The sequence below is a fragment of the Schistocerca gregaria genome, chromosome 1 (assembly GCF_023897955.1).
Source record: "Schistocerca gregaria isolate iqSchGreg1 chromosome 1, iqSchGreg1.2, whole genome shotgun sequence".
Lineage (NCBI taxonomy): Eukaryota > Metazoa > Arthropoda > Insecta > Orthoptera > Acrididae > Schistocerca > Schistocerca gregaria.
In genome coordinates, this window is record NC_064920.1 from 688143610 (window position 1) to 688167921 (window position 24312).

General features: G+C 43.6%; 1 protein-coding gene and 1 non-coding gene across 2 annotated transcripts; both read right to left on the reverse strand.

The window, feature by feature from the left end:
* Positions 1-343: 343 nt before the first annotated feature.
* Positions 344-24015, reverse strand: LOC126302233 (trypsin-1-like). Its single transcript, XM_049991737.1, has 7 exons — positions 23961-24015; positions 21892-21990; positions 12682-12821; positions 7936-8033; positions 4619-4725; positions 4175-4368; positions 344-531 (listed from the first exon to the last, which is right to left on the reverse strand). The coding sequence occupies exons 1-7, from the start codon at positions 24007-24009 to the stop codon at positions 388-390; spliced, it is 831 nt and encodes a 276-aa protein (XP_049847694.1). The 5' UTR covers positions 24010-24015; the 3' UTR covers positions 344-387.
* Trnaa-cgc (transfer RNA alanine (anticodon CGC)) lies at positions 13911-13984 on the reverse strand. The gene has a single exon. It is a non-coding gene; the product is annotated as a tRNA-Ala (tRNA).
* Positions 24016-24312: the final 297 nt, after the last annotated feature.

The following is a 24312-nucleotide window of genomic DNA, read 5'->3' on the forward strand; positions in this document are numbered from 1 at the left end:
CACATCGTTCTCAGTTGTTAATGTAATATGAGTAGCGAGTAAAAACTGAATTTGTGGCTTCTTAACCACTCTGAACAGTGTACAGAATACTTGTAATTTTCGACAAACACGATTCATCTGACGCTCGTGGCAATAATATAAAGAATCTATAAAAATTTTGTTTTCAGTTCTCAACTGTATGTGTAGTGTTACATGATATGGTGCATGTGTTGTAGAGATCTGAGGTATGTTAATGCTAAAATTGTTTTGCTAATTTAACTAGAGATAGATGGAAGGTACAGGGAAACAAAAATATACTGTAAAATAATTAAGAAAGTAGAGAGATTTTTATTGAAGTATCTTTATTACTCTGGGCTGAAATCAGATTACACGTCTGGCGTGAGGTTTCTAAAGGTACTGGTTGATGAAGTCCGTGAAAGCGGCCACCCGGGTGAAGACGGAGGGCGCGTCCTCAGCCCCGCAGGGCCAGATGCCCCACGACACGATTCCGATGAGGGCGCCGTCCTGGGCCAGTGGGCCGCCTGAGTCTCCCTGCACAATCAGAGCACACAGTCAGCAAACGGAGTCACACCATGTACACCCGCAGGCAGCGGAACCATCTGCGCTACGCTACATGACCAACTTAAACGCCTCAGTTGTCAGTTGATTTGACTTCTTAAACAAAATGGACGAAAAATAGTCATCAGCACGAGACGCTAGTAGCTTATAACGCTGACTCTAGCCTTGGTACGGTTTCAGTTCGGTGAGAACGAAAACCCACAAGTTTCTTCAGGTAGGTCACATCTAACGGAAGCAACTCACTGATGCTTACACCTCGCAGAACTACCAAACTGCGGGTACATTAACTTGTACGTTTCACTCAATGGTCGAAGTATTCCCAGACATTTTCTCTGCTACTAAGATTGGCTGATTTAGCGGCCTTGTCGATACACAGTAGGGTGCTTGAATGATCGCCAAAATCAGGGGCGTATGTGTGCAGACCTGTGAACTCAGCTGTTGTCATCTTAGGCGATGTCGTTATCTACGGCACACCCACCTCGAAGATGTAGAAGAAAGGGCAACGCTTGGTCACTGAGAATATTCTGATAAACATCCTGGTTCTAGTTCATGGTACGTAAGTGAGTGGTCCGAAATCACTGTGCCAACGATATCCTCAGAACATGGCAAAACAACCTCTGGCATGAACTGCCTCCTCCACACACACAGATAAATCGTCTCATTGGGCCACGGTCCACTCGATGCCTTACAACAGTTGAAGAGAGCCTCCCACGTTCGGAGTACCTGACTGAATGGTCCAAAATCACTGTACTAAAGACATCCTCAGGACATCGCAGAATAACCTCTGGCTTGAAATACACACTCCACACGCAGTAGGTAAACCGTCTCATTGGTCCTCGGTTCACTAGACGGCCTGCAGCGTTATAAGAGAGGCCTGACTCGTCGTCCCACACTAGACATCTTCAATTAGCTGGTGTCCAATTTCTGTGTTGTTTGGCCCCTGAGGACTTGCAGCTTAATCTGCCGCTATAAGCAATGGTGTTTTGTGAGATATGCGACTGCAGACCCTCATTCCATGCAGCTGCCTTCACAGTTTTTGTTTGGAACCTGGTTGTGGTGGAACGCGTTCAGTGAGAGCACATGTCGTGTGAAACCGGTTGTCTCTGAAAACTCTGTCACCTCTGACCTGTCACATTCGATTAGGATGTGTCTGCAATCATTGCTCTTACGCCATGTTACATAGCTGCAAGTAGTACACCATTCCATGCTGACACGGTGGTCAGTCTGCTTTGATACACCAACAAATTGAGGAACTTCATTTATGATATAGTCAAGGAGAGATCGAAACACATACGATATTTCTGTCATCCTGAAACATCTCCACATCGACCCATTTTACTGCACTATTTCCCTACAACAGACTGGCACATGGAAATGGAAATGAGCGTTTGGCGTCATTGGCCGGGAGGCCCCTTACAGGGCAGGTCCGGTCACATTGGTGCAGGTCTTATTACATTCGACGCCACATTGGACGAACTGCGCGCCGGATGGGGATGAAATGATGATGAAGACAACACAAGACCCAGTCCCTGAGCGGAGAAAATCCCCGACCCAGCCGGGAATCGAACCCAGGCCCGTTAGGAAGGCAGTCCGTCACGCTGACCGTTAAGCTGTCGGGGAGGACAGACTGGTACATCAAATCATTTCACTTTGATTACTTATGTCAGTGGTCGAGGGTCACGTGGCTGTCTGGTACCAGTTTTACATCATCTAAAGTGCACCAAACTGAACAGCGTACTTTTTTAAGATAATGACTAATATTTTGTCAGGTAGAACTTTGTCTCATGGATTTTATCTACTGTAGAGTCCACAGCTCATGATCTAGTGGTTAACGTTGCTGTCTCTAGATCAGGGGGTCCTGGGTTACAGTCCGTGCTGGGTCAGAGATCCCTGCTGGGAAAATGGACCTTATGGTGTCCTCATCATTGATGTGTAGGAAACTGATCAATCCCAGATGGTGTCTCCCGACCAAAAATACCATGCGATCATTTCATTTTATTTCATCCACTGTAGAAATGGTTGCACTCACAAATTTCATGTGGTTTCGAAAGTCCCCTTTAAGCCAATTCTCAGTCTGTTCGTTTCATTGGACCTGTACCAGGAACGTAACTGACTGATTGCGGCGCAATCTGCCTCGCACGCCCTCACACACTAAGGTGACGAAAGTCATGGGATAGCGATATACACAAATACAGATGGCGGTATAAAATGGCGGCGCATTGGTGGAGTTGTGATTTGTACTCAGGTCGTTCGCGAGAAAAAGTGTCCAATGTTACTGTGACCTCACAACGGGAATTAACGGACTTTCAACACGGAATGGGAGTTGGAGCTAGACACAAGGGATATCAGATTTCGGAAATCGTTAGGAAATTCAATATTCCGAGATCCACAGTGTCAAGAGTGTGACAGACGAGCAGTACTGCGTGAAATAACCGCAGAAATTAACGTGGGAGGTACGACGAACGTATCCGTTAGGACAGTACATCGAAATTTGACATTAATGGGCTGTAGAAGCAGACGACGGACGCGGGTAGCTTTGCTAACAGCACAACATCACCTGCACCACCTCTCCTGAACTCGTTAACATATCGCTTGGAATCCAGACGACTAGAAAACAGTTGCGTGGTCAAATGAGTCCCGATTTCAGCTGGTAAGAGCTGACGGTAGAGTTCGAATGTCGCATAGACCCCATGAAGCCATGGACCCAAGTTATCAACAAGGCACTGTGCAAGCTGGTGGTGACTCCATAATGATATAGGCTCTGTTTACATGGAATGGAATGGGTCCTCTGGTCCAACTGCATTCGATCATTGAGTGGAAATTTTTATGTTCGGCTGCTTGAAGATCATTGGATTGTTCGAGGGAAGAGACCAAACAGAGAGGTCATCGGTCTCATCGGATTAGGAAGAACGGGGAAGGAAGTCGGCCTTGCCCTATCAAAGGAACCATCCCCGCATTTGCCTGGAGCGATTTAGGGAAATCACGGAAAACCTAAATCAGGATGACCGGACGCGGGTTTGAACCGTCGTCCTCCCGAATGCGAGACCAGTGTGCTAGCCACTGCGCCACCTCGCTCGGTTTGAAGACCATTTACAGCAATTCATAAACTTCTTGTGCCCAAAAAAACGATGGAAATTTTGTGGAAGACAGTGTCACCAAACCACAGTTGTTCGCGATTGGTTTGAAGAACATTCCGGTCAGTTCGAGCGAACAGTTTGGCCACCCAGATTTCCCGGCGTGAATCCCATGGAATATTTATGGGACATAATCGAGATGTCGGTTAGTGCAGGAAATCGTGCACCGTTATCACTTTCGCAATTATGAACGGCCATAGAGACAGCATGGCTGAATATTTCTGCAAGAGAGTTCCAAAGACTTGTTGAGTTCATGCCACGTCGATTATGCAACCATAGATCCTTCAGATAACTGAAATTGAAAACGTACTAGATTGACGATTAAAGATAATTATTATGTTGTGTGCAGAGGATATTTCTGACATTAGCCAGTGAGTAAAACGCAAATCTTCATACGTTCAAGGATATCCTTATCCAACACTGCTCATGTGAGTTAACAATAGGCTGCTCCATCACAACAGACGCTCCTGTTGGCTGTGTACCTTGCAAGCGGAGATGCTTCCGTCGACGGGGCCGGTGCAGACGTTGTCGTCGTTGAGCGGGCTGTCACCCAGAAGCAGCGCGCACTCCGTGTTGCTGATGACGCTGACGTCGACCCACTGCAGGATGTCGGGCATGTGCGGAAGAAGGCCGGTGCTGGTGCTGCCCCAGCCAGACAGCGTCGCTGACGAACCAGCTGCGAAGAAAGTCAAGTATAGCTGCAAACACTCGGCTTACAGGCAGTGTGGCTTCACGAGGGGTTTCAGTGTAATGTGAATTATCAGTAGTAGGAAACAAAAGAAGAATTCAGACCATGTGCAGAAGACAACTAGTGGTCAGAGAAAGTAATGACACAAAGAGTAAAATAATCATAAGTTTCTAGTAGTGACGCCACTCTAGAGAAAGGTATTCATGAAAACAACAGCTGACGCCGCTGACAGTCTTACCACTTGGGACGGATCCAGCAGTAGGGAGCGGTATGGCCTGTGCGTTGCCGCCCAGGGTCAGGCTGGACTGCAGCTGGAAGACGGCGACGTCGTTGATTGCGACGTTACTGTGGAACAAACAACATCAGAGTATCTGAACACACGCGTTCACTTTGAAAAAGTAATGTTGCTGCAGTTGCACATATCTGTGCCTCGATCCATATGGACGTCTGACTTCTAGTCAAAGAAGTGTACCATAAACAGTGTCCTTATGTGTTGAAAGACGGAATGACAATTTCCAAACTCCACTATTAACGATATTACTAAGTTGTAATGATAATGAGCGTATGGATTTGGTGGCCGGGAGACCCCTCGCGGGGCGGTTCAACCACCGCTCCATAAGTTCTTTAACGCCACTACGGCGACTTGCGAGTGTATGAGGATGAAATAATGATGAAAGACACGCAACATCCAGTCATCTCGAGGCAGAGAAAATCCCTGACCCCTCCGGGAATCGAACCCAGGTCCCCGTGCACGGGAAGCGAGAACGCTACCGCAAGACTACGAGTTGTAATGGCAGAGGAATAAAAAAAGGACCAGCTTATTGCATCATCTCTACCTGGGGCGCAAATTCCCACTGAAGAATAAAAGAAGCTTACACATTAACTTTTGTCACTCAACTATTCCAGAGAGAGAGAGAGAGAGAGAGAGAGAGAATTGCCTGTAGGTTATGTGTGATGTTTGTGTGGAACAGGTAGATATATTCGTGAAAGGAAACGATAAAATGATAATTTTCATCAAACATATAATAAGCCTCTTTAGCATTCACTTTGTAAGCCGGCCGCAGTGGCCATGCGCTTCTAGGCGCTTCAGTCTGGAACCGCGCGACCGCTACGGTCGCAGGTTCGAATCCTGCCTCGGGCATGGATGTGTGTGTTGCCCTAAGGTTAGTTAGGTTTAAGTAGTTCTAAGTTCTAGGGGACTGATGACCTCAGATGTAAACTCCCATAGTGCTCAGAGCCATTTGAACCATTCACTTTAAAAATATAAAAGAGAAACTCATTAAATAGTGCAGTATTGGTGATAAGCGATAGACAAGTATTGAGCCAGTCTGAGGGATCCAAACTTCCAGGAAAATCCAGAAAATAAATGACTGCTTTAAATTAAAAAATCCAATGAAGCCGATTATGTGTCATTCAGAATGCTGCACATTGTGATACAAGCAACACATCGCACTCCAGTTAGACATACATTTGCCATTGTCATATTAGTTTTTAAGACAGTTGTTAAGACACCTGTTTTAACATTAACGAGTTTTTCAAAAATTTTGCGAAATACGATGTACTTCAGATTGGTTGAACACGTATGAAGGTACGATAGTCTGAAACACTGACAGTTTGGATTCTAGAAAATAATTTCTACTGAATATGATTTCTATGATTTTACTAACGTAGTATAGCAGTTCAACTACTACAATTTTCTATGATCTCACGCATTTGCCTGTGAATATTACAGCAACAGTATGCAGGAATAAATTATGGATTTCAAGATATAGTAATGAATAGATCAATTTCGTATTTACGTTATAGAAAGCAGGAGCCATACGAGGCAGTTTAGTCAGGTTTCATGACAAGTCGTTTTCTGACTGGAGAAAAGAAAAAAAAAAAGATTACATTTTCTCGTAATTTGGGTGCATAGGTACTGAGAAATCAGTACCCAGAACAACCACTTCTGGCCGTAATAATGGCCTTGATACGCCTGCGCATTGAATCAAGCAGAGCTTGGATGGCGTGTACATGTACTGCTGCCCATGCCAGCTTCAACACGATACTACAGTTCATCAAGAGTAGTGACTGGCGTATTGTGACGAGCCATTTGCTCGGCCACCGTTGACCAGACGATTTCAAGTGGTGAGAGATCTGGAGAATGTGCTGTCGAACATTTTCTGTATCCACAAAGGCCCGTACAGGACATGCAACATGTGGTCGTGCATTATCCTGCTGAAATGTAGGGTTCCACAGAGATCAAATGAAGCGTAGAGCCAAGGGTCGTAACACATCTGAAATGTAATGTTCATTGTTCAAAGTGCCGTCAATGCGAATAAGAGGTGACCGAGACGTGTAGCCAATGGCATCCCATACCATCACGCCGGATGATACGCCTGTATGGCGATGACGAATACACGCTTCCAATGTGCGTTCACCGCGATGTCGCCAAACACGGACGCGACCATCATGATGCTGTAAACAGAACCTGGATTCATCCGAAAAATGACGTTTTTGCCATTCGTGCACCTAGATTCGTTGTTGAGTACACCATCGCAGGCGCTCCTGTCTGTGATGCATTGTTAAGGGTAACCGCAGCCGTGGTGTCCGAGCTGATAGTCCATGCTGCTGCAAACGTCGTCGAACTGCTCGTGCAGATGGTTTTTGTCTTGCAAACGTCCCCTCTGTTGACTCAAGGATCTAGAAGTGGCTGCACGATCCGTTACAGCCATGCGGATAAGATGCTTGTCATGTCGACTGCTAGTGATACGAGGTCTTTTGGATCCAGCACGGCGTTCCGTACTACCCTCCTGAACCCACCGATTTCACATTCTGCTAACAGTCATTGGATCTCGACCAACGCGAGCAGCAATGTCGCGATACGATATACCGCAATCGCGATAGGCTACAATCCGACATTTTTCAAAGTCGGAAACGTGATGGTACACATTTCTCCTCCTTACACAACAACGTTTCACCAGGCAACGCCGGTCAACAGCTGTCAGCATGTTGTAGCTGTCGCCACCGGCGGCAGCATTGTGTTAATGCTCTGAAAAGCTAATCATTTGCATATCACAGGATCTTCTTCCTGTCGGTTAAATTTCTCGTCTGTAGCACGTCATCTTCGTGGTGTAGCAATTTTAATGGCCAGTAGTGTATCTTTATTGCTTTGTTTAGTTTGAAATGCAAGCGCTTTCGGGCTCATATGGGCGCCCGGATAGGCATCTATCACAGATACTCTGCTTCATCAAATAGACTGCACCTCATGTCGAGATTTACGACTAACTGAAATTATTTTCCTGAGATCTCGTCTTTGGCATCGAAATCTATTTTAATAGCTAAACACTCTAAGAAACATTTAAATATCTGACATTATGTTTTCACAGGAAGGGATCGCAATTTTGCTTTCTTTATGACTGCTTCACTGTGCAGCAATCAATAACAGATGTTGGTATATAGCTTGTCAATCAAATCGCAGTGAAAGAGATCCTATGTATAATCATTGGCGAGACGTTACTAAAGCTGTTACACATTTCGAACACGCTGATCGCGGACAGCGTCTGTATCACTTACTCAATTTCCTGGTAGGATGGATGCCTTATCTCCTGCGCCACTTGCACCCTCTGCTCGATGGCCGAGTCTGACGTCAGGGAGTTGATGCCGGCCACGGCCTAAAACACTCAACAGAAGACACAATCACAGAGAGCTCTTCCCATTTCCTGCAAGAGTTTTAGCTGTCATTGTTTTCAAAAACACTGATGAGACTAAATGTCTGGGAACCCATCTAAAACATATACTATGTGCTATTGATTCAACAAATGAATAGCTGACGTAACAGAACAATTGATGAACTTCGGCTCGCATTCTCAGTTGAAAAGACAGTATAGACTTTTTATAACTTAATATGGAAAATGATATTGCTCCATAACCAAAGATGTTGAGCCACGTCCTCCAATCACCCTAACAAGACAGAAATGATTATAAAGCTTTTTACTACTGAGTAAAGAATAAAGAAATACCCTATATGACGACTGTCTAAAAAGGCGCGGATCTTGGTTGTCACGAATAAAGGAGGAAGAAAATGAGATGTCTTGAAAATGACAAAGAATTCTTGAAGATTACAGACTGTGTTTCGTACACGTGCTACCGAGCTGCTGGTCCACCGGCAGCAGAAAACATTCCGTAGAATAAAATGTAGCTATTTGAAAGTTTCCTCATTTTCTTTTAATGTTTGTTTGAGTGTATCTGGCTAGGAATATTTCAATGGAAACGAGTAATGACTTAACGGGGGGTAGCATGGATGAGATACACTGATTCCTTTTAGGGAGCATTCTCGATAAATTTTCTATAAATTTAATCGGACCACGATAGGGAACAACTTTTTGTCTACTGGGGGCCCAAAACGTGACTCCTCGTTATTAGTTCCTGACTCTTTCAAGGTAGGTATATGGACGATCGTAATGATATACTGTTTCTTCTTGTTACCCAAACATATTTCAGCACCTATGTGCCAGCATCAGTGGGTCTTGTTTATTGAAAACTTATTATTTTTATATCAGATCGATCCTCCTAGGCCGGCCGTAGTGGCCGAGCGGTTCTAGGAGCTTCAGTCTGGAACCTGCCTCGGGCATGGACGTGTGTGATGTCCTTAGGTTAGTTAGGTTTAAGTAGTTCTAAGTTCTAGGGGACTGGTGTCCTCAGAAGTTAAGTCCCACAGTGCTCAGAGCCATTTTTGATCCTCCTAGTTTTCCTCTCAAAGGTATCTATCACATCATAATAGAAGGACGGGCTTTGGCGCAAGGTTGCAAGAAAGGAGTTTTCAGTGCTGAGAATAGCTAGTGAAGAAAGGCTCTCCTGAACTTGAGTATTTCGAGGGATTTAATCCACTTCATTGCTGAGAATTATCTCTCACCACACGAACTGAATGCTGGGATGTGAATTAAGTTCTATTTAAAAGCACATAACATAAAGCAATATTCTTTGCTTATCATACTATAGAGTCTTCACTTGACGATTAGAGGCTACAAAAATAACTTAACTGATAGAAAAAAACAGTTAGTGAGAAGTAGGAGTTAGTTCAGTAACCGCTCATCAGATGAGCATTTTTCCTTTCATTGTCTACTTTAGACTTCTATGTCTAGCTCCCATCCTTTTGTGAACGTGCTTCACACACACACGAGCTTCTGTATCTCAACGTTGTTTCCATATGGTTTGCTTTGATAACACGTTTGAAGACTTTTGAATCACCATCCCCTAAATATTGAAAATAACGTAATTTATACCACTGAGAAGAGTGATCAAATATTGTTTTTATTCTGGCAACCTCCACACCATCACTGTTGCCTAAGTAATTTGCTGTACACTTATCACTACGTTCATTATTCAGTTTATTAACACAGCGAGAGTATTTTGACTTTATAGCCAAATCAATCACCTTTGCAGTGTCAACACTTGTAGCTGTAACAATGTCATTGTTCGAGGTATGACTCCGTTCGTGCTATGTAGCATCGAAAGCTACTGAGGTCACGGGAATTTTCATTTTCTTTGACTGCTGTTTCCACAACCTCACGCACAGTGTCATGGGCTACATTCTCAGCTGCAGAGCCTAATGCATAGTTGTACTTGTCAAATTCTGAAGGTGGTGGAGGAAGGTTCGTTACACCGCACAGCATAGCTCCCGCTTCCCTTCATTTACCGATAGCTCGTAGCCCAAACATTAATCCAATGTTCACATTATAAACTGCAGGGTCATTCATTTTCACTGAATCAGAATTGGAAAACTTGTAACAGTCATGACATATACTGCAGATTAGTACACACTTAGCAACCAAACCGATACCGCTTTCAACACGCAGAGAAACATTTCCCTTACAACACTTTTTGTAACACAGATCCTGTTCGAGAAGTTCAGAAAATTTACAATGTCGACAATATCAAAAACTTCCTTGCCCTTTTCAAGCACTTTATACATATTTTCAGCGTCTTTGAGCTTCCTGCTGTGCGCACTAGTAACAGGGCAAAGTGCAAACATTCGCTGGGGTTCTGTAGATCAGCCGCGTTGGTACATCTTGGTCCTTCCACCCTTGAAGACACTAAAACAATGTTTCCTATTGAGTGTAACTGTTCTTCATTTACATCTGCAAATTCACACGTTTTGTGAACATTTTTCCACTAGCCGTTGACATCTTCACACAATGATACAAACAATGCGCGAGAAATTTCTTCGTGTATTCGCCACACGTAAATAAACTCCGAAGTCAAAGATATAAGCAGAAAACTAGGGAGCATCTTTTCGAAGCTGGCGATCAGTGAAGCCGCGAATATGCCACATATACAATGGATCACTGAAAACTAGCGGTTGGACGGCCCTTGTGGCCGAGCGGTTCTAGACGCTTCAGTCTGGAACCGCGCGACCGCTACGGTCGCAGGCTCGAATCCTGCTTCGAGCATGGATGTGTGTGATGTCCTTAGGTTAGTTAGGTTTAAGTAGTTCTGAGTTCTAGGGGATTGATGCTAAGTTGGCAAACCTGACTCAACAGCTGTTGTTTTCGAGTAGCTGGTCCGAAGTCGACCATAGCGGTGCTCAGTCAATCTCTGTAGGAAGAACTAAGTTGTGTTGTGCAGTTTCGTTCGTGAAATATTTTCTCGAATATGTATTCGTCAGCAGACAGCGACACTAAAGAATTGTTTGTCCCGAAAAAGAAACAAAAGTTGAAAACTAAGTTCGCGAGTGAACGGTGTAAAGTTTACTCGTGGCTTCGGAGAGGTGAATATGATAGTGATGCCCACTGGATTGTATGCCTCTCATATTTTAGAGTTTCTCATGAAGATTAAAATGACGCTAAAAAACGCACAAACATTGCAACGCAGAGGACGTCTGTTCAACTGTGGGCTTCTACGACGCAGATAAAAGTAAATTCTTTTCTGAGTCCTATGTGTATTTTGTCTAGGTTCCTAAAAGTCCCGATTTTGTTGAGAAAAGATTGGCAGCCCTGACGGAGTGCACAAACCTCCTCACCACGGTAAGGCGGCTGTCCACGGGAGGCACCGCTGTATGGTTACGAAAGCTAGACCCTTACAAAAAGAGGTACAAGTGAGTGGAATGAACTTCATTAGACACGTGAGTTGTAATTCTGTCAGAGACAGCAAAGGACTTGGAAGAGCAGTTGAATGGAACGGATAGTGTCTTGAAAGGAGGGTATAAGATGAACACCAACAAAAGCAAAACGAGGATAATGGAATGTAGTCGAACTGAGTCGGGTGATGCTGAGGGAATTAGATTAGGAAATGAGACACTTAAAGTAGTAAATGAGTTTTCCTATTTGGGGAGCAAAATAACTGATGATGGTCGTAGAGAGGACATAAAATGTAGACTGGCAATGGCAAGGAAAGCGTTTCTGAAGAAGAGAAATTTGTTGACATCGAGTGTAGATTTAAGTGTAAGGAAGTCATTTCTGAAAGTATTTGTTTGGAGTGTAGCCATGTATGGAAGTGAAACATGGACGATAAGTAGTTTGGACAAGAAGAGAATGGAAGCTTTGGAACTGTGGTGCTACAGAAGAATGCTGAAGATTAGATGGGTAGATCACATAACTAATGAGGAGGTATTGATAGGATTGGGGAGAAGAGAAGTTTGTGGCACAACTCGACTAGAAGAAGGGATCGGTTGGTAGGACATGTGTTGAGGCATCAAGGGATCACCAATTTAGTATTGGAGGGCAGCGTGGAGGGTAAAAATCGTAGAGGGAGACGAAGAGATGAATACACTAAGCTGATTCAGTAGGATGTAGGTTGCAGTAGGTACTGGGAGATGAACAAGCTTGCACAGGATAGAGTAGCATGGAGAACTTCTTCAAACCAGTCTCAAGACTGAAGACCACAACAACAACAGACACCTGAGTGGATGCACTTTAATGGATATCCAGAGTAATTATGACATTATAGATGTTCTAAATACGCACAACATAACTGACACAGTATCAGATAAGGTGGGAAGAACGCATAAGTCGAATGCCAGACGCAAGTATCATTGAACCAATATAAACCAAGATGCGAAAGATCGTTAGGAACACCAGTGAAGAGATGGCGTCACCAGTTATGAAACAGACGGAACGGACCAAAAAGTGCAACCCGTTATGTAGGTTACGATGATGGTAGTGATGGTGATGACCCTCTAGCGTAAGGTTTTATGCTTCTTGCACCGAATGTTGAACGTGCTAGATGTGGGCAACGTTTAAATTTTCTGTTGTTCCGGCTTATTGGAGACAGACGTGGCAGACGTTTCTGTTGGCGCCCAGTTGTGACAGCTGAGCCTCTCACCTCGTAGTGGCCGACGGCTGCCGGGTCGAGGCAGTGTCCCGCCGTGACGACAGCTCTGGCGGACACGATGGAGCCGCCGCACGTGTGGGAGGCGATGCCCAGCAGCACCCACTGCAGCGACACCTGGTACGGGAACTGGCCTGCAAGGCGGAGACAGCGGCTGTAGTCGACACACACTCCTTACAAAAGCACGGCATCTGGCACTGCCACAGAGAGACATTAAGGGGGGTAGGACGTCAAACGGGCCGAGTTGGATCAGGAGAGGCACCACAGGACATTTTAATTTCCTCTGTCTATACTTTTACAAGTAAATTCATAAAACTTTGTCAGCATGACCAGGAAGGATTCACACTCGTAGCAGCGGAAGTTCAAAAATATAACAAAGTAATTTTTTTACATGTGAAATTTCATCATTTTTTCCGCTTACTATTGGGTGCATTTGTTGCTATAGGTACACTTTTCTTCATAAGTAAAAGAGACTGCTCGATGAATTTTGCACAGCATACATACCATACCTACAGGTGTCTGAAACTCTAGAATCTATTTAATTTATGAAAAAATGAATGAGCTGTTAAGTTTCAAAATTTATGTTTATAAAATAATCAAATTTTGTAGTTAATTATCTCTATTTTTACCACAATTTTTTATAGATTTGGAAAATTCTAGAGTTTCAGACACCTTTAAGTATGGTTTGTATGCTGTGCAAAATTCATCAAAGAATCTCTCTTACTTGTGAAGAAAAATGTACCTATAGCAACAAATGCAGCCAACAGTAAGTAAAAAAATGAAGAAATTTCATAACTAAAAAAATTTATTTTGTTATGTTTTAGCACTTCCACTGCTATGAGGGTGAATTATAAATCCTTCCTGGTCATGCTGACAAAGTTTTATGATTTTATTTGTAAAAGTATAGACAGTAGAAAATAAAATGTGCTGTGGTGCCTCTCCTGTCCAAGTCGGCCCGGTCCTACACCCCTTTAATAGCCCTCAATGCCACCGACACAGAGCGCCGTACCTTAGTAACGACACACACGACTCGTATTAGGGAGAGCGGCCCTGGAGGAGGAGATTAGTGGTTAACGTCCCGTCGACAACAAGGTCATTAGAGACGGAGCACAACCTCGGACTAAGGAAGGATTGGGAAGGAACTCGGCAGTCCCCTTTCAAAGGAACCATCCCGGCATCTACCTGAAACGATTTAGGGAAATCATGGGAAACCTAAATAAGGATGACCGGGGACGGGTTTGAACCGTCGTCCTCCCGAATGCGAGTCCAGTGCGCTAACCACTGCGCCACCCCGCTCGGTGAGAGCAGCCATACAAAGCCGCTTTCTGTGACCAAGATCTAATTTTTCGTGTCTTCCACAAATCGATAAAGACGAACACGAGACGTTTGCTTTGAAAGGGCACGCCCGATTTCCTTCTCCATTCCCCCCCTAACCTGAACTTGGTATCAGTTCTTGATGACTTCATCATCTACGGGGCGTTAAGCCATAATCTTTATTTCTTCAGTATTGACAAGAAGAGAATTCAAGCCTTCTTCCGGTGAAATTCTGAAACCTTATGGATTTTGCCTCATCGATTACATTTGTTTCTCTGCCAGTTCTAAGAATTACTGTTTTACAGTGACTGATTGGCTACAAGAACAAATGTTAGGTACTTAAAACGCCTGCCAACACCATTTATATGGATGTAGTTGGTTGGTGAGTAATTTCGTAGTGTTTTTCCATACGTTTAATAAGCACAACAGAGACACATGGTTCAAATGGCTCTGAGCACTATGGGACTTAACATCTGAGGTCATCAGTCCCCCTAGACTTAGAACTACGTAAACCTAACTAACCTAAGTACATCACGCACATCCATGCCCGAGGCAAGATTCGAATCTGCGACAGTAGCAGCAGCGCAGTTCGAGACTGAAGCGCCTAGAACCGCTCGGCCACAGCGGCGGCAGAGAGACATGACAGAGACTTTAGCCATCAGTAATATGTTCTGCTGCACTATTTGCAACAGTATGCTAACGCTAGAGTAACTTTTCGATTCCACGATTATAGTAATCACATGGTTTTGAGCGCCGAAGAACTCGTCGAGCATGTTCGCAGAACATTTCCATCCTGAAAAGGAAGTTACTTGAAATTTTCCGATAGACAGTGGGAAAGGTGAAAATCTGTAAGCACAAGATCACGTGAATAATATGGGTGCCTAATTACTTCCCAATGTAGCTCCTGTACGGTCTTTTCTGTCAATGTAGCAGAACGCTGCCGGACGTTACCGTGAAGCAGCATCGCTTCACGCAGTTCTTAGATTGCGTCTGTAAGACGTCTCGGTTGTTGACAATAAATATTAGCAGTGTGGTTCCAAACTGGGGAAGCAATTCGTAGTACACCACACGACCTTCCCACGCCCGGCTTCCCGGGTTCGATAGCCGGTGGGGTCAGGGATTTTCTCTGCCTCGTCATGGATGGGTGTTGTGTGATGTCCTTAGGTTAGTTAGGTTTAAGTAGTTCTAAGTTCTAGGGGACTGATGACCATAGATGTTAAGTCCCATAGTGCTCAGAGCCATTTGAACCATTTTTGAACCACACCACCGCTTTTCCACCAGATGCATAACGTTATCCTTTGTGGATGCGTGCTTGTCTTTGCCGATTTTTGAACCTTCCCCACTGCGTGCAAAAGTCGCACGGTGGTGGAATGATCGCAGCTCATCACATCTGCCACCTCTCAAGTTCAGTGACGTGGATCATTGTTGATTAATGCGCCTAAAAAATCTTCATCGAACCCTGAATGGCCTTCATGAACGTGGAGAGCCACCAATGCCGAAACGACCCTCCTTAAAACGAGAAAACCAGTTTCTTGCCCTGCTCTATCCGGTGACATTATCCTCATAAACGGTGCAAATGCTTCGGGCTGCCTACGCTGCTGCCACCCTCTGCTGAGTTCAGACAGCAGACTATGTCGGAAATGTTTCGATTTTTCCACTTGGCATTCCATTTTCTAGTGTCCACTGCTCCACTCACTATCTCCAAATGACAAAATGACAATATGCTAACTGAGATAGCAACAGTAAAATACAAATAAAAAATGACAATCGATAAATAAATCGATAGCAACCGGACTATCAACATGCAAAACAAAAATACTACAAACTTTTGCACCAACCGAATATAATATATATGATACTATTCAATAAACCTTAAATAGAAGATGAGACACCGTCGTACAGGACGAATGTAAGTGGCACAAGTTGGACGAATAGCTGAAACCGTATGCTGAAGAGAACTTTAGATTCATGTTTATAGAATGGACAAGAGTAACACTGATGTGCCACGAATGAAATGCATCATTGATTTCTTTTTTTCGTATAACTCTTCATCTGTGTGATGTGACTCATGGCCCTCTTTCTGGCTGAAAATTATGAGTTGCATCGTCGATGGGAGCTTCTAGAATGGACGCCATATTGCCATCATAGCGTCATGGATTATCCCCCTCTCCGGCCTCTCACAACTTGGCGTTTTGTTTCTGATTATTCTGATGAGAAGGATGATTACACGCCGAAGGGGCTCCCTATACTATTCCGGAAAGCAATGAAAACGCTTAACCCTCCCAAAACCAAGGAGGGTACTTGATGCCCACGTTATGAAAATATTGTAATCTATTCAAAATTTCTTCAAAATTTTGAAAAAATAAATGTTTTGAATTGATTCTTCTACCAGCTTCCACATATATGTTTCACATATTTCAGTTAAATTTGATCCAAAGTCTCAGCAGTAGATGTCCCATTCCCTAAGGAACGTCGTACTCAGTATTTCCAGGTGCAATACTTACCCATCAGTCACTCTTTAAAAAGTCTGTTAAGACTAAAAGTCAACGACAATAATCAAAATCTGCCTTTGCATTTCAGATTGCTACGTGTGTGCTACAAGGCATTGTCAGGTTCTGAATCCTGCTTACTCATCAGTACCACTTGAAAAAGTATATTTTTTAGCACAGTTCAGGAGAAATTAACAAAATCTGCTTTTCGTATTCTTTTGAGAGAGGGCATTGTTTAGGCGCGTTTGGGAAAATGCCTTGGCACTGCAAAGGTTAATAAAGCTAGGAAGTGCAACATAAAGTAAGCAGAGTGTTGATCTTGGTTCGAAATTCGGCAGTAACTACGTGTTGTTGTTGTGGTCTTGAGGCCTGAGACTGGTTTGAGGCAGCTCTCCACGCTACTCTATCCTGTGCAAGCTTCTTCATCTCCCAGTACCTACTGCAGCCTACATCCTTCTGAATCTGTTTACTGTATTCATCTCATGGTCTCCCTCTACGATTTTTACCCTCCACGCTGCCCTCCAATGCTAAATTGGTGATCCATTGATACCTCAGAACATGGCCTACCAACCCATCCCTTCTTCTAGTCAAGTTGTGCCACAAACTTCTCTTCGCTCCAATTCTGTTCAATACCTCATCAAGAGTTATGTGATCTACCCACCTGATCTTCAGCATTCTTGTGTAGCACCACATTTATAAAGCATGTCTTCTCTTCTTGTCTAAACTATTTATCGTCCGTGTTTCACTTCCATACTTGGCTACACTCCATACAAATACTTTCAGTAACGACTTCCTGACACTTAAATCTATACTCGATGTTAACAAATTTCGCTTCTTCAGAAACGCTTTCCTTGCCATTGCCGGTCTACATTTTCTATCCTCTCTACTTCGACCATCATCAGTTATTTTGCTCCCCAAATTGCAAAACTCCTTTACTACTTTAAGTGTCTTATTTCCTAATCTAATTCCCTCAGCATCACCGACTAAATTCGACTACATTCCATCATCCTCGTTTTTCTTTTGTTGATGTTCATCTTGTATCCTCCTTTCAAGACACTGTCCATTCCGTTCAACTGCTCTTCCAAGTCCTTTGCTGTCTTCGACAGAATTACAATGTCATCGGCGAACCTTAAAGATTTTATTTTTTGTCCATGGATTTTAATACCTACTCCGAATTTTTCTTTTGTTTCCTTTACTGCTTGCTCAATATACAGATTGAACAGCATCGGGGAGAGGCTACAATCCTGTCTCATTCCCTTCCCAACCACTGCTTCCCTTTCATGTTCCTTGACCCTTATAACTGCCATCTGCTTTCTGTACAAATTGTAAATAGCCTTTCGCTCTCTGTTTTTTATCCCTGCCACCTACAGAATTTGGAAGAGAGTATTCCAGTCAACGCTGTCAAAAGCTTTCTCTAAGTCTACAAGTGCTAGAAACGTAGGTTTGCTTTTCTTAATCTAGCTTCTAAAATAAGTCGTAGAGTCAGTATTGCCTCACGTGTTCCAATATTTCTACGGAATCCAAACTGATCTTCCCCGAGGTCAGCTTCTACCAGTTTTTCCATTCGTCTGTAAAGAATTCGCGTTAGTATTTTGCAGCCGTGACTTATTAAACTGATAGTTCGGTAATTTTCACATCTGTCAACGCCTGCGTTCTTTGGGATTGGAATTATTATATTCTTCCTCCTCCCCCCATGAACCATGGACCTTGCCGTTGGTGGGGAGGCTTGCGTGCCTCAGCGATACAGATGGCCGTACCGTAGGTACAACCACAACGGAGGGGTATCTGTTGAGAGGCCAGACAAACGTGTGGTTCCTGAAGAGGGGCAGCAGCCTTTTCAGTAGTTGCAGGGGCAACAGTCTGGATGATTGACTGATCTGGCCTTGTAACAATAACCAAAACGGCCTTGCTGTACTGGTACTGCGAACGGCTGAAAGCAAGGGGAAACTACAGCCGTAATTTTTCCCGAGGACATGCAGCTTTACTGTATGATTAAATGATGATGGCGTTCTCTTGGGTAAAATATTCCGGAGGTAAAATAGTCCCCCATTCGGATCTCCGGGCGGGGACTACTCAGGAGGATGTCGTTATCAGGAGAAAGAAAACTGGCGTTCTACGGATCGGAGCGTGGAATGTCAGATCCCTTAATCGGGCAGGTAGGTTAGAAAATTTAAAAAGGGAAATGGATAGGTTAAAGTTAGATATAGTGGGAATTAGTGAAGTTCGGTGGCAGGAGGAACAAGACTTCTGGTCAGGTGACTACAGGGTTATAAACACAAAATCAAATAGGGGTAATGCAGGAGTAGGTTTAATAATGAATAGGAAAATAGGAATGCGGGTAAGCTACTACAGACAGCATAGTGAACGCATTATTGTGGCCAAGATAGATACGAAGCCCACACCTACTACAGTAGTACAAGTTTATATGCCAACTAGCTCTGCAGATGACGAAGAAATTGAAGAAATGTACGATGAAATAAAAGAAATTATTCAGATAGTGAAGGGAGACGAAAATTTAATAGTAATGGGTGACTGGAATTCGAGTGTAGGAAAAGGGAGAGAAGGAAACATAATAGGTGAATATGGATTGGGGCTAAGAAATGAAAGAGGAACCCGCCTAATAGAATTTTGCACAGAGCACAACTTAATCATAGCTAACACTTGGTTTAAGAATCATGAAAGAAGGTTGTATACGTGGAAGAACCCTGGAGATACTAAAAGGTATCAGATAGATTATATAATGGTAAGACAGAGATTTAGGAACCAGGTTTTAAGTTGTAAGACATTTCCAGGGGCAGATGTGGACTCTGACCACAATCTATTGGTTATGACCTGTAGATTAAAACTGAAGAAACTGCAAAAATGTGGGAAATTAAGGAGATGGGACCTGGATAAACTGAAAGAACCAGAGGTTGTACAGAGTTTCAGAGAGAGCATAAGGGAACAATTGACAGGAATAGGGGAAAGAAATACAGTAGAAGAAGAATGGGTAGCTCTGAGGGATGTAGTAGTGAAGGCAGCAGAGGATAAAGTAGGTACAAAGACGAGGGCTGCTAGAAATCCTTGGGTAACAGAAGAAATATTGAATTTAATTGATGAAAGGAGAAAATATAAAAATGCAGTAAATGAAGCAGGCAAAAAGGAATACAAACGTCTCAAAAATGAGATCGACAGGAAGTGCAAAATGGCTAAACAGGGATGGCTAGAGGACAAATGTAAGGATGTAGAAGCTTATCTCACTAGGGGTAAGATAGATACTGCCTACAGGAAAATTAAAGAGACCTTTGGAGAGAAGAGAACCACGTGTATGAATATCAAGAGCTCAGATGGCAGCCCAGTTCTAAGCAAAGAAGGGAAGGCAGAAAGGTGGAAAGAGTATATAGAAGGTTTATACAAGGGCGATGTACTTGAGGACAATATTATGGAAATAGAAGAGGATGTAGATGAAGACGAAATGGGAGATACGATACTGCGTGAAGAGTTTGACAGAGCACTGAAAGACCTGAGTCGAAACAAGGCCCCCGGAGTAGACAACATTCCATTAGAACTACTGACGGCCTTGGGAGAGCCAGTCATGACAAAACTCTACCAGCTGGTGAGCAAGATGTATGAGACAGGCGAAATACCCTCAGACTTCAAGAAGAATATAATAATTCCAATCCCAAAGAAAGCAGGTGCTGACAGATGTGAAAATTACCGAACTATCAGTTTAATAAGCCACGGCTGCAAAATACTAACGCGAATTCTTTACAGACGAATGGAAAAACTGGTAGATGCAGACCTCGGGGAGGATCAGTTTGGATTCCGTCGAAATGTTGGAACACGTGAGGCAATACTGACCTTACGACTTATCTTAGAAGAAAGATTAAGAAAAGGCAAACCTACGTTTCTAGCATTTGTAGACTTAGAGAAAGCTTTTGACAATGTTGACTGGAGTACTCTTTTTCAAATTCTAAAGGTGGCAGGGGTAAAATACAGGGAGCGAAAGGCTATTTATAATTTGTACAGAAACCAGATGGCAGTAATAAGAGCCGAGGGGCATGAAAGGGAAGCAGTGGTTGGGAAAGGAGTGAGACAGGGTTGTAGCCTCTCCCCGATGTTATTCAATCTGTATATTGAGCAAGCAGTAAAGGAAACAAAAGAAAAATTTGGAGTAGGTATTAAAATTCATGGAGACGAAGTAAAAACCTTGAGGTTCGCCGATGACATTGTAATTCTGTCAGAGACGGCAAAGGACTTGGAAGAGCAGTTGAACGGAATGGACAGTGTCTTGAAAGGAGGATATAAGATGAACATTAACAAAAGCAAAACGAGGATAATGGAATGTAGTCAAATTAAATCGGGTGATGCTGAGGGAATTAGATTAGGAAATGAGACACTTAAAGTAGTAAAGGAGTTTTGCTATTTAGGAAGTAAAATAACTGATGATGGTCGAAGTAGAGAGGATATAAAATGTAGACTGGCAATGGCAAGGAAAGCGTTTCTGAAGAAGAGAAATTTGTTAACATCGAATATAGATTTATGTATCAGGAAGTCGTTTCTGAAAGTATTTGTTTGGAGTGTAGCCATGTATGGAAGTGAAACATGGACGATAACTAGTTTGGACAAGAAGAGAATAGAAGCTTTCGAAATGTGGTGCTACAGAAGACTACTGAAGATAAGGTGGATAGATCACGTAACTAATGAGGAGGTATTGAATAGGATTGGGGAGAAGAGAAGTTTGTGGCACAACTTGACTAGAAGAAGGGATCGGTTGGTAGGACATGTTTTGAGGCATCAAGGGATCACAAATTTAGCATTGGAGGGCAGCGTGGAGGGTAAAAATCGTAGAGGGAGACCGAGAGATGAGTACACTAAGCAGATTCAGAAGGATGTAGGTTGCAGTAGGTACTGGGAGATGAAGCAGCTTGCACAGGATAGAGTAGCATGGAGAGCTGCATCAAACCAGTCTCAGGACTGAAGACAACAACAACAACAACAACAACAACAACATATTCTTCTTGAAGTCCGAGGGTAGTAACTATGTATAAGTGTTATAACATTTGCTGTGGGTACGCGAAATGGTTGTGATTTCAGCAAGACTCCTTTTCACCATTCTTCGTAGACTCAGACATTGAAGTATTGCAGAAGCCACAAGCTGAAGCTGCTCTCGTTGTGTGAAACTTGTCTCTGTCTTTGTGAAAGAAATCCATAGCTGCTAAATTGAAGGATTGCGCAAAGGTCCAACAAAAGTAGCTGTGGAAACCTCGTACCGTCTCGACCAACGTTACCTTGCTGGTAATTTGGCCTGCAAGATTCTTCGTCTTGACAGGCCCGTTATCACACATGTTTTGCTACCAATCAAAAGCATACAAGAGGATAAATAGGTGTCTTTGGGAGTATGAAGGATGCAGTAACTCACCTAAGGTGGCATCTGAGCCGCCGACGATGCGTCCGTGCACCCGGCCAAACCTCCTTTGTGGACCGCTGTGTACGATGCGACGGAAGGGCAGCTCAGCCGCTGGAACACAGCAAACACCACAATGAACACTGTGAAGTGAGGTGGGCCACCGCCCGTGTCTGATGTATGACAAACAAACTAACGAAACGTTAAGTGCTGGCGACGACGAAGGAGGTGTTCGAAGAGACTACTTTGTGTTTTCTTAAGAGAAGAAAAACTTTGTAGCCAGGATCACAATTAAACAGTGTATTCTGGATGATAAACATGTTGTGCCAGGTTATACAGATCGCCCCTTCACACTCAGTATGAGTAAACTAATAATTATTCGGTGTCCTTAGCTGTATACGTATGTAATCTCAAACGAAGGTTATGTTGTATTTGGTTTGCGTGATAATACTACACCAAAAACAAATAAAAACAAGAAATCGTCCTTTTTTTCTGGAATTTCGTCGCTTTAATTCCTGCAAGAGACAAAATATTTCCCGCTTCCGATAAATCTACTAGTGGTGTAAGACCCAACAGTGGTCGCATCGTATATGGTTCTCAAGAAACGGCTGCGCTCTTGTTCACCTCAAATACACTCTAAGATAAAGAAACGACGAACTACGAAGTAGTTATCCAAATTATTCACAAATTGATATTCGTAAAAGTATCGACGGAAAATGGTAAACTAGAACAACTTAACTTCACTGCTGGCAAGCATAGTAAACAGGGAACACGTCGATATCTGTGCATAAAGTCTTAGCGAATTTCATTTCGTGTACTCAACTGAACAGTTGCTTTGGCTCCCTGAGAAGCGCATCAACATGATTCACAGATATCTGCACTTGAGAAAGGACATGTAGTTGGGCTCAAGGAAGACGGCTGTAGTAATCGGCCAAGCGCTCCACATCTGAATACGAGTGATGCCACTATTCGACGACGTTGGCAGGAACAGGTGGACCATGGCCGAAAGCAGCGTCAAGATGTAAGCGGTCGTCGTAGAGAGACGACAGAACGTGAGGACGGAGCGATCCTCAGAAAGCCATACAGAGGCCCTGATTCACCATTATCATAGATCCGTCGAGCAACTGGTGCTACAGTGATCTCTAATAGGCGGCTTACAGAAAGAAGGCTGAGTCCCTTTTGGCGACTCCCATTAACCTTTCCACACCAGCAAGCCCATTTGCAGTGGTGTCAGGCACACTCGACCTGGAACGTCATTGACTGGAGTACAATTGTCTTCAGTGCTGACTCCCGCTTCCAACTGATCCCCGATAAGCAATTTTTAAAACGTGTCTGGAAACGCCTGGACAGCGGAGGGATACCAGTCTGATAGTCGCCGGCCATGCGACTCAACAACCAGGAGTCACGGTCTGGGGTGCCATTTCATTTCGTAGCGGAACCTCTTTGGCTGTCGTCAGCGACATCCTCACAGCGCAGCTGTACGTCGACGATGGTCTACTCACCGTTTTGTTGCCCTTCATGGCAAGGCATCCGGGACCTAGATTTCAGCAAGAAAATGCCCATTCGTACACGGCAACCGTTTCTACTCCTTGTCTTCGCGCTTGTCAATCCCTGAACAGTCCCTCCAAAACTGAGAACATTAGGAGCAATATGAGCAGGTCCTTCCAACCAGCTCGGATTTTCACCATATGTAGCGTCATTTGAACACTATTGGCTCGCTATCCATCAGGAGGACATCCAACAACTCTATCACTCATAAACCAAGCCGAATAACTGTTTACATAAGGGCCAGAGGTGGACTAACGTGTTATTTACTCTTCAGTTTATGAACCCTTTCTCGTGAAAAAATCATCCATTTTTTCTGAAATTGTAACCATTTGTTTGTCTGTACATCTACGTCACATCTACCGATTCCCGTACCGTTCGGATAATTCCTTCGTGGTATGTCGTGCTTTTTTTGTCTTATTGTTTTTGTGTGATTACATTAAAACAATATTTTCTTAACTAAATGCAAAACTTTAAATTTTAAATACAATGTCTGCAGAAGCTGAGAGAGAGGATCTTCATCCAGCAGGGATACTTACCGAGCACGCAGGCAGCAAACGCCAGCACTAGGACGGTCTGTCTCACCATGTTGGACTTTTGGAGTGTGAAGGATGGATGCCGCGTAGTGCCGGTCCAGGGCCTTATATACTGGCCTGTTAAGTGACAGGTGGATTCTTTTGCACTTCGAACCAAGGATGGCGAAATTCATGAACTGGAAGACCTTGATAACGAGACTCATATCTGTGACTACAGATGACTTTTCGCCGACCTCTACTGTCCAGTATTCTTTGATAAGTATTTCTTCACTAGTTCATATCTTTCATCATCTAAATGCAGATCGATCGTGCTGTACCTGAAGACTATGAACGTTCAAGATTCGGTCGAGTAACA